Source organism: Bison bison, unplaced genomic scaffold (genome assembly GCF_000754665.1).
Source record: "Bison bison bison isolate TAMUID 2011002044 unplaced genomic scaffold, Bison_UMD1.0 scf7180017864516, whole genome shotgun sequence".
Taxonomy (NCBI): domain Eukaryota; kingdom Metazoa; phylum Chordata; class Mammalia; order Artiodactyla; family Bovidae; genus Bison; species Bison bison.
In genome coordinates, this window is record NW_011495069.1 from 6,107,407 (window position 1) to 6,118,740 (window position 11,334).

General features: G+C 50.1%; 1 protein-coding gene across 1 annotated transcript in view; it reads right to left on the bottom strand.

Annotated features, from left to right (window-relative positions):
* ASAP3 (ArfGAP with SH3 domain, ankyrin repeat and PH domain 3) overlaps positions 1-11,334 on the bottom strand; it is a 51,915-nt gene that overhangs the window by 22,611 nt on the left and 17,970 nt on the right. The window contains 3 exon segments of the mRNA XM_010830033.1: positions 705-779; positions 3,731-3,876; positions 3,959-4,031. Coding sequence (XP_010828335.1) covers positions 705-779; positions 3,731-3,876; positions 3,959-4,031 — 294 coding nt within the window.

Genomic DNA, 11,334 nt, shown 5'->3' on the forward strand with positions numbered 1-11,334 from the left:
CTTCGCGACCCCATGGACTGCAGCCCACCAGGCTCCTCTGTCCGTGGGATTTTCCAGGCAAGAGTACTGGAGTGGGGTGCCATTGCCTTCTCCGGGGTAGACTGTAAGCAGGTTATCAAACGCCCGAGCCTCAGTTTCCTCAACAGCAAAACGGGGATGACCGCACCTACAGGACACACCTCATGGGGCTGTTATAAGATTCCATGAGCTATTTCCAAAAGGGCCCTGGCTCACCTAGGCTCACCCCAGACCCGGGCCCTCCTGTCTTTCTGGGGATCAATAATACGAGGACAGCACACCCACTGTGACGGAGAAGGAACTGGCACCCCACTCCAGTACTCTTGCATAGAGAATTCCCTGGACAGAGGAGCCTGGTGGGCTCCTGTCCATGGGGTTGCACAGGGTTGGACACGACTGAAGTGACTTAGCATGCACGCATGCACTGGACAAGGAAATGGCAACCTACTCCAGTATTCTTGCCTAGAGAATCCCAGGGACAGAGGAGCCTGGTGGGCTGCCATCTTTGGGGTCGCACAGAGTCGGACACGACTGAAGTGACTTAGCAGCAGCAGCACACCCACTATGACAGCTTCACTTGGCCTCCGTCCTCAGCCCAGCCCTGTCCCGCACTATGGTCTCCTGCCTGCCCCACTTCTCGCTCCATCTCACCACCTCTGGGCACCCCTCCCCACATGGAAACTCCCCTGCCGTCCGTCCCTCAGCTGCCCCTTCAGCAGAGTGTCCAGGGGGAAAGAGACAATGTTGTTCAGGTTCTGAACCTGGAAGAGGCAGAGACCCCCACACCCCACCTTGAGCGAACGCCTGTCCAGCCCCACAGGGCTCAGGGTACAGTGAGGCATCACCAGAACAGCACTGGGGTGAAGGAGGCAGGGGAGAGAAAGACAAGGTGGAAGGGTACACCGGGGTGGCGGGTCGGCCTCCCTGGAAAGCTCTTGCCTTCCCCCGACTGATGGGCCTCATCCCTCCACTGCCCGCTCCACTGCATCCACGGTCAGCCCTTCTCTGCTCCTTGGCCAGAGGGACACCCTCACGTCTCCTTTCTGACGCTCCGAGGTCCACCTGTGTGGCCCACCTGTTGTTTCTCCACTCCCCTGTAATGTGAGAACCCTTTCCCTATGGTCACATGGGGTGAACACGGAGTCAGAGCTGACCAGAGTGCTTCATGGGGGGCCACTGTGATTGGCTCAGGAACAGGCACGTGACCCAAGCCAGCCAATCAGGATACCTTCTGGGACTCTTCTACCAAAGTCAGGAGAGAAAGACTGTCTTTCTCCTGCAAGGTGTGAAGCTGGGCCTGCTGGGCCATCCTGCCCCCTGAGCAGAGACGGAGAGAAACCCTAAGAGAAAGAGAAGGAGCCTGAAACCAGCTGCATGTCTGATCTTCCCATTATAGGGGTCAGTGAATTCTCTTTTTGAAAATCAACCTCAAGGGGCTTCCCTTGTGGCTCAGTGGAAAAGAATCCGCCTGCCGATGCAGGAAACATGAGTTAGACCCCTGATCCAGGAAGATCAGGCATTCCCCGGAGCAACTAACCTGTGCACCATGACTATTGAACCTGTGCTCTAGAGCCTGGGAGCCGCAACTCCTGAGCCCAGGTGCTGCACGTACTGAAGCTTAAGAGCTTTGAAACAAGAGTAGCCACTGCAGTAAGACACCCAGGCACAGCAACTAGAGTAGCCTCTGCTCTCTGCAACTAGAGAAAAGCCAGTGCAGTAACAAAGACCCAGCACAGCCAAAAATAAAATAATAATAAAATAAAACAAAAAATTAACCTGAGGAATTCCCTGGTTGTCCAATGGTTAGGACTCAGTGCTTTCACTGCCAGGGCCAGGTGGGCCCAGGTTCAATCCCTGGTCGGGGAACTAAGATCCCACAAGTCGTGTGGCGTGACCAAAAGAAGTAAAAAAGATTGGAAGAGAGAAAAAGACTTATTAAAAAAACAAAAACAAAAAACCTAGTTTGAGTTGAATTTCTGTCATTTGGCAACTCAAAACAGCCTATCTGATATTTCAGCCCACCTTTCAAGATACAGCTCAAGTCTCTCCTCCTCCAGGAAGCCTTCCTGACTACTTCTTCCCATGGCTTGTGCTGATCTCCTCTTTTCTGAGCCATGGCAGTTCAAGGCCTCTGACCCAAGCTGCTGGGTCCTTGAGTTTGTGTCACGCTGCTAATCTTGCTTGGTGTCATCTCACACCTCAGTTTCCGTCTCCTGGACTATATGGCTCTCCAAGACAGAGCCTGACTCTTCCCTGTGTCACAGCCCCTGGTACAGTGCCCACCACCGAGTAGAGCCTCAACAAACATTAGTCTGACCAAAACAAGGGGAAGAGGAGTGAAGACAAAGGAGCCCCTGTCCACTGATTCAGTTGAACCCAAACACTGTTAAAGGCCTCTACTTGCAGGACAGGCCACGAGGCAGTGCTACCCAGAGATAAAGTGATGATAGATGGCATCAGCTAACGGGTACTGAGTGCTTTCCCTGGGGCAGGCACTCAACTTGAGAAATCCTCATCCCTGCTCTGTGAGGTGGAGACCATGGTTATCCCCATTTTAATTTTTAAAAATATTTATTTATTATTTGGCTTGCCGGGTCTTGGTTGTGGCATGTGGGATCTAGACCCTTACCAGGGATTGAAACTTGGCCCTCTGCAATGGGAGCACAGAGTCTTATCCACTGGACCACCATGGAGGCCCCTTTCATCCCTGTTACAGATGAGGCTCAGGCAGACTGAGTGACTTGCCCAGAGTCATACACCTCGTGAGCAGCAAAGCAGGGACTCAAGGCCCGAGTCTAAGCCTGAGGTCTGGGTGCTTGATCACTAAGCAGCTTGCCTTACAGAGATGCTGTGGTCCTCGCCTGCCAGGGAGGGCCCTGGTGGGACTTCAGCCATGAAAGCCAGCCCTAAAGCTATGGAGCCTGGGGCGGGGAGACGGGCTTTCCTGGTAGGCAGTACCAGCAGGCTAATTACGCTCGGACGCTGGGTTCAAATCCACCTGCGTGACCTCAAGGAAGGTACTTAACCTCATATCCCAGTCTCCTAGCCCGTACAGAGGGGACAGTGGTAAAACCAACCCCACAGAGCTGTGCGCCAGGGTGCATGTGGACACACGTGAAGTGCCCAGAGCCGTGCTTGTGCCCGGGAAGAGCTGGGGTCTTGGGGTGGCCTCGAGGTGCGGACTTAGGGAACAAAGCCATCTCAGGAAGGAACCAGAGGCCACTGGGCCACATGCAGGAGTGAGAGGTTTACTGAGAGGAGGCACGTTCTAGGCTTTGAGGGCAAAGTAGGTGTGCTCGGGAAAGCAGAGTACAAAGCAGGTGAAGGAGAGGCGGTGGTGCAAAGACAGGAAGCAGAGCTGGCCTTCTCCTCTCTCAGGCCTCCTCCAGGGAGCCCTCCCTCACGTGGGCTCTTCCCTGCTGTGAGACCTCTCTGCTCCTGGGTGCTCACCACAGAGGAGGAGGAGGAAGGCAGGGAGGGAGAAAGGGGAGGGGAGACACCGACAAGAAGTCAGAGAGGACGAAGAAAGCAAACGGGAGGTCAGAAGTGGAAAGGGACCTCGGGTCATGGGTCAGAGGTCAAGGGGGACTAGAGGTCAAGGACAAGCTGAAAGAAGGATGGAAACCAGCCCTTTCCCAGCCAGAGTTTTAAGCCACAGATTAGATTTGCCCTGAGCCCGGGCTGAGGCCGACGGGGAGGCGCAGGGCCTCACCAGGTTCTTGAAGAGCGCGGCCACCTCGCGGGTGAACACGGCCAAGTTCAGGAAGCCGGTGGACAGCTCATGACTGTTCTGGGACAGATGGCTGTTGCCCAAGGACTCCACGGCCTCTCGGTACTGCTCCTCGTTCTCCACGTGGCCTGTGGAGGCGCAGAGTTAGGTCCAGGCTGGGGCCGGGGACGGGGCTGCCTTGGCCAGGCTGCTCCCGGTAGGCTCACTCACCAAGGCCGGAGCTGTGGATCGCACGCACGGCCTTCTTGATTCTCTGCAAGATGGCCTGGTCTCCTTCCAGCATCTGGAAGCAAATGTGGACAGAGGTTCAGGGACGCTCGGCTGGAAGGGCTGCCCGATTCTGTGATCCCGCCCTCCAAATACATACAGAGTTTCCTCCCTAGGGGCCCCCTGCAGCCTCACCAAACATAAACAGACCACCCTCCCTCACCCAGACCACACAGGAAGCCACGGGCCAGTCACACCCCTCCAGGAAGACTTGCGGGACAAGTAAAGGCAGTGATGCCAAGGCACATGGCGTCGTGGGGTATGCCAGGCTGGGTCTGAATGTCAGCTCTGACACTAACTAGTGTGTCAACCTAGACACACTGTTCACTTCTCTGAGACTCGGATGCCTGGTCTGCAAAATGAGGATGACACTACAGAGTTGCTAAGAGAATGAATGATTTGATGAATATATACATGACACAGCAAAACACCAGAGGAAAGAACGTGGACATCTCTATATTCTTATTTATTATTTTATTTGGCTGGGTTAGGTCTTAGCGGTGGCATGTGGGTAATTTTGTTGCATCACAATTTGTGGGATCTCTCATCACGTGGGATCTCTCATTGCAGTGCGCCGGCTTCTCTCTAGTTGTGGCGAGCCGGCTTCTCTAGTTGGTGGCGCGTGGGTTTAGTTGTCCCACAGAATGTGGGATCTTAGTTCCCCGACCTGGGACTGAACCCACATCCCCTGCATTGGAAGGCAGACTCTGAACCACTCGATTACCAAGGGCATTCCCGACATCTCTATCTTCTTGAAAGATTCAGCTGGGGAACACTTGTTCCCCACACCCCAGGCTCAATAAGCAGTCATGTGAGGACGAGGAGGAAGAGGCCAGGATACCAGTGGAGTGGGGTAGATGAGGAGGGTAGAGGGGACACTGAGCCCCCTCTGGACAGAATTGGTGGGATGGTATCAGGCAACCCAACCCCAAAGCCTAAGGGTTGCAGAACAAAGTCAGACTGTAGGGAAACCAGAAGATGTAATGCGGAGAAGCAGGAGTCACATTTTCCTGGGGGCTCAACCCAGATGGAAACCTCCCAGATACATTCCTGTTTTAGTGGGGTAGAGAAATTGCCAGTTTCATGAAACCCTCATGAAATGCAGAGTGAAGTGGGAAAGGACAGAATTAGGGCTGCAAAGGGCCCACAGATCCACAGGTGAGGAAACCACAGCCAAGAGACGGGGGAGTCTTGCCCAGAGTCAGAGTGGGACAACGGCTGAGCTGGGCTTTCAGGGGGTGCCCTGGGACAGTGCTCAGTGGGACAACGGCTGAGCTGGGCTTTCAGGGGATGCCCTGGGACAGTGCTCCATCCGCACATGATGGCCCCATCTTGACCCCAGGCCCCTGCGTTTCCTCAGTGACTATAATGGAATCAAAATGTGATCTCCAAAGAGTTACTTCAATGTGACAAGAGTTAGCAAACATATTTGGAACGGCATCTGCAAAGATTCTAAACGAAATTCATAGGACACGCACGGGGCAGATCTTGGAGGCAACAGAGTGTTCTGGAAGCCTTGGGGATGTGAGTAGCCTCTGGAGGGAGAGGGGTCTGGTCTTGAAGTGCAGTTCCACTGCCCAAATGCTGTGTGACTTTGGGCAAGCACCTATTCTTTCCGAGCTCCCTGATCAGCTATCTGTAAAATGCAGGAAATAATGCCTACCTCTCAGGACAATTATGAGGATTGTACGTATGAGAGGATGCACATAAAGGGTTTAGTTTGGGTTTCCCTAATAGTTCAGTTGGTAAAGAATCTGCCTGCAATGCAGGAGACCCTGGTTCGATTCCTGGATTGGGAAGATCCCCTGGAGAAAGGATAGGCTATCCACTCCAGTGTTCTTGGGCTTCCCTGATGGCTCAGCCAGTAAAGAATCTGCCCGCAGTGCGGGAGACCTGGGTTCGATCCCTGGGTTGGGAAGATCCCCTGGAGAAGGGAAAGCCTACCCACTCCAGTATTCTGGCCTGGAGAATTCCTGGACTGTGTAGTCCATGGAGTCACAGAGTCGGACACGACTAAGTGACTTTCACTTTGGTGTGAAGCACAGACTGTGTCCTCAATGAACAGTCAGCAGTCGCTCTGATGCTAGAAAGTACCCATCAAATTCTAGGTACTTTTCCTCCAGGTAATATAAACCAAATAGTCTCTTTCCCAACTATGGCCTTGAGATAACTTTCATGTCTGGGACCAGTAGAGGCCCATCCCAGGGCTGAAAAAAGAAAGCAAGCTGAGGAATAAGGGAGACTGGGAGAGGAGGCCATAACTGACTCAGCTAAAGAACTAAGACACTTCTACTTGAGAGACAAAGACAAGAGGAGAGAACGCAGACAGGTCTGTAGTTCCTGAAGACGTAGGCTGGGAGACACGTGTTCGCCAAAGTCCTTGAGTCCCACCTTGAAATGTGAAAAGGGAAAGATAAGAGTTGATTAATGTAAGGAACTGGGACTTCACTCCAAAAGACAGTGCAGGTTAAAGATATGGCAAATAGAAGGGGAAAAAGTGAAAACAGTGACAGATTTTCTTTTCCTGGGCTCCAAAATCACTGAGGATGGTAACTGCAGCCATGAAATTAAAAGACGCTTGTTCCTTGGAAGGAAAGCTATGACAAACCTAGACAGCATGTTAAAAGCAGAGACATCACCTTGCCAACAGAGTCAAAGCTGTGGTTTTCCCAGTAGTCATGTACAGATGTGACAGCTGGACAGTAAAGAAGGCTGAAAATAGTGAAACAGAATCAGTTGCTCAGTCATGTCCAACTCTCTGCAACCCCATGGACTGTAAGCCCACCAGGCTCCTTTGTCCATGGGAATCTCCAGACAGGAATACTGGAATGGGTTGCTATTCCCTTCTCCAGGGGATCTTCCCAACCCAGGGATCGAATCTGGGTCTCCTGCATTGCAGGCAGACTCTTTACCATTTGAGCCACAAGGAAGCCCCTAAAGAAGGCTGAGCACCGATAAATTGATGCTTTTAAACTGTAGTGCTGGAGAAGACTCTTGAGAGTCTCTTGGACAGCAAGGAGATCAAACCAGTCAATCCTAGGGAAATTGACCCTGAATATTCATTGGAAGGACTGATGCTGAAGCTGAAGCTCCAATACTTTGGCCACCTGATGCAAAGAGCTGACTCACTGGAAAAGACCCTGATGCTGGGAAAGACTGAAGGCAAAAGGAGAAGGGGGAGGCCGAGGATGAGATGGTTAGATAGCATCATCAATTCAATGGACATGAATTTCAGCAAACTCTGGGAGACAGTGAAGGACAGGGAAGCATGGCATGCTAGCAGTCCATAGGGTGGCAAAGAGTCAGGTGCCACTTACTGACTGAACAACAACAAAGATGTGAACAAATTCCAGAGAGATTTAGAAAACTCCCTAGAAGGCAGATCTGTGTGCCAAGCACACAGAAGGCGCTCAGTAACTGTTTATCTAAATGAGTGATGGTTTACAAAGCCCTGGGACACAGACCTGAGCGGTCTATGTCCATGCTCTAGCTACTCTTTGGGGAGTCCTCCTATCCCCTGACACATATTGTCTGACAACCTCCCTACAGGTGGGCCCTTGCTGCCTTGTTTGTCCTTGTCATAGCTGACTGGACCAAGGTGGACACCTGGCCCAAGCCAGGCCAATCAGATTCTCTTTCCAAGAAATTTGGAATCAGCTCTGGAAAGCTTGAACTTCCCTGGTGGCTCAGATGGTAAAGAGTCTGCCTATAATGTGGGAGACCAGGGTTCAATCCCTGGGTCAGGAAGACCTCCTGGAGAAGGAAATGGCAACCCACTCCAGTATTCTTGCCTGGAAAATCCCACAGACGGAGGAGCCTGGTAGGCTACAGTCCATGGGGTCACAAAGAATCGGACACGACTGAGCGACTTCACTTTCACTTTTTCATTTTCTGGAAAGCTAGCTAATTGACTGGAAGTGTTTAAGCTGGGACACCTTCCCTACCATAGGCAAAGGGAAAAGAACAAAGTAGATGTGTAGAAAGAAGCAAATGAGACCCACCCTGCCATAGAGAGGCACAAGAAAAGAGTTGCCCTGGTTTCCAACAACTTTCCAGGTCCTTCACTCTCAGAGGCCCTTCCATACTTCCTGTCCTTGGGCCTCCATGAAATACCCCCATATCTACCCAACAAATTCCCTTGACAGCTCAAATTAGTTTAAGAGGGTCTGTCTTCCTTGCAGTAGGGCAGACGCTACTGGTTGGCTCTCAACCCATTCTCTTTTCTTCCTTTAGCAATTAGAACCCTGATTTTTCAAATGGCCACTTGGCCAGTCACAATAAAGACTACATTTCCCAGCCTACCTTGCCGCGAAATGTGGTCACGTGACAGAGTTCTGACCAATGGTATGTAAGGGATATTTCATTGGTTAGCTTTCAGCAAGTATTTTTTAAAAGGAAGGGATGACCACACACCTATTAGAATGACCAGAACCCAACACACTGACAACACCAAATGCTGGCAAGGAAGTGGAGCCACAGGAACGCTCACACGTTGCTGGTAGGAACGCAAAATGGCACAGCCACTTTGGAAGACAGTTTCAGTTTCCTACAAAACCAGACAGACATTTACCATATGATCCAGCAACAGCTCTCCTTGGTGTTTACTCAAATGAGTTAAACTTATTTCCACTTAAAGACTTGCACGTGGATGTCTATAGCAACTGTATTCATCACTGTCAAAACTTGGAAGACAGTGGACTATTATTTAGCGCTGAAAAGAAATGAACTATCGTGCTCGCTTCAGCAGCATATGCACTAAAATTGGAACAATACAGAGAAGATTAGCATGGCCCCTGCACAAGGAAGACACGCAAATTTGTGAGGTGTTCCATATTTTTTCATGTTGGTGCATGGCAAAAACCATCACCATATTGTAAAGTAATTATCCTCCAATTAAAATAAATAAATTTTTTAAAAAGGAAAAAAAATAGAAATGCTACCATTTGTACATGAGTCAAGAAAATTGAAAATACAACAATAAAAAGTCAAGAAAACATAAAAAAAAATAAATACAGCTATCAAGCCACAAAAGACATGAAGGAAACTTAAAAGGAAAGAAGCCCATCTAAAAAGGCTATATACTATATGATTCCAAGTATATGACTTTCTGGAAGACCCAAAACTATGGAAACTGTAAAAAGTCAGCGGTTGCCAGGGGTTGGAGGGAGGGAGAGACGAGTGGGTAGAGCACAAAGGAGTTTTACGCAGTGAAACCATTCTGCCTAATGCTACAATAGTGGACACATCTCACTGTACAGCTGTCAAAACCCACAGAATGTTCACCACCGACAGAACCTTAATGCAAACTGTGGACTTTGGGTGATGATGGTGTGTGAGTGCAGGTCCACCAATTATAACAGATGTTCCATGCTAGTGTGGGATGGTGATGATAGCGGGGGAGGCTGTGCATGTGTAGGGCCAGGAGGTATGTGGGAACTCTCTATACTTTCCACTCAGTTCTGCTGTGAGCCTAAAACTGCTCTAAGAAATAAAGAAAAAAGAATTAATAAAAGAAAAAAAAAAAAGAAGGGAAGCGTGACCTCTGTCATGCATGTGTATGATCAGTTATGTCTCTTTGTGACTCCTTGGAGTGTAGCCCGCCAGGCTCCTCTGTCCGTGAGATTTCCCAGGCAAGAATACTGGCGCGGGTTGCCATTTCCTATTCCAGGGGATCTTTCCGACCCAGGGATCGAACCCACATTTCTTGCATCTGCTGCATTGGCAGGTGGATTCTCTACCAGCTGGGAAGCCCATTTTTAAGGAGGAAGTTCTGATCATAGCCTAGGAATGGGATGGGATTTGGAGAAAGGCACAGAGGTTTCTGAACTCCTGTAACAAGGCTACCAGGGTATGATGAGTCACAAGCTGAGATTCTAGCCCCAGTCTCCTGGAGACTGTCTCCTTGGGTGACACTAGCCCAGCCACATCCCCCCTTCTTTAAAACAGGAGAAAGATCATATCACATGGGGAAAAAAATCCACTCTCCACTTCACTCACAGAGTTACTGTAAGGCTCAGATGAGACTGCAGACATAACAGCATGTGCCAAGGCTTGAGGCAGTTGGAAAATATGAGTATGATTTTTACAGTGGTTTGTTTTCTGCCTCTGTATGAAGTCAGCCCTCCTTCCTCATTCCTGTGATTGGATAGGTTAGGAAAAAAACAAAAATTAGCCTCTGGACTCAAGGGGGTCTATTTAATCCCCAAGTCAGTGATTCTCAAGTGGGGTCAGCAGCATCACATCACCTGAGAACCTGTTAGAAATGCAAATTCTTCAGCTGAATCAGAAAATCTGGAGGTGGAGTCCAGCAATTTGTGTTTCAACAAGCCCTCCAGGTGATTCAGACACATGCTAAAGTTTGGGGATCACCGGTTTAATTCTACCCTTTCAGAGATGCAGTAAATCATCATGGCAAAATCATGAGGCTGGCCCCAAACTACCCGGTCTTGAATTCTAGCTCCATTTAGATATTTGCTATGTGACCTCTCTGTGCCTCAATTTCCCTATTTATGAAATGAGGATGATAATAGTTTTTACTACCTAGGGTTATTGGGGAAATGGAATGAACATACATAGGTAAAATGCTTAGAATACTATTATTTGATTGATAATAATATCATCCATTTCAAAATGAAACTGAATTTGATTGAGGATTTCTCAACTTTCCTTGAGCTAATTGAAGATACTTCCCCTCGACCCATGAGCCTGCTCAGCAAGATGTGGGAACCACAGTGCAACCTCTGCCACTGGGCAGCCAGAGTGCAAGGTGTTACACGTCCTGAGTGCCTGAGGAAGCCTTCTGGACCAGGCTCTCACTTGTCACTCTTCCTGCCACCCTTTGAGGTAGGCATCACCATCTGCATTTTGTAGATGAAAATGCCAGGGGAAGGAGCATGTCCAGGTTTGTCCGGGTCACGTAACACTGCAGAGCAGCAGAGTCATAATTTAAACCCAGGTCTGGCCAAGTCCAGGGCCAATGTTCTATCAATACGAGCAAGCAGCCCCACCGAGACACGGCTCCTTTGATCCTGGAGCTGGATCTGCCTTTGAGCCTGAATCTCAGCTCAAGCATCTTTATCATATCCCCTCAACATCCCCTCAACACAGGAGGGGAGGAGGGAGCGACAGAGGGAGACCTGTCCAAAGAAAAGGAAGTTGACAATAGTGGCTGGACCCCCACTGCAAATACTCCAAGGTCTGTCCTGCTGCTGCTGCTGTCGCTTCAGTCGTGTCCAACTCTTCGCGACCCCATGGACTGCAGCCTACCAGGCTCCTCCGTCCATGGGATTTTCCAGGCAAGAGTACTGGAGTGGGGCTGT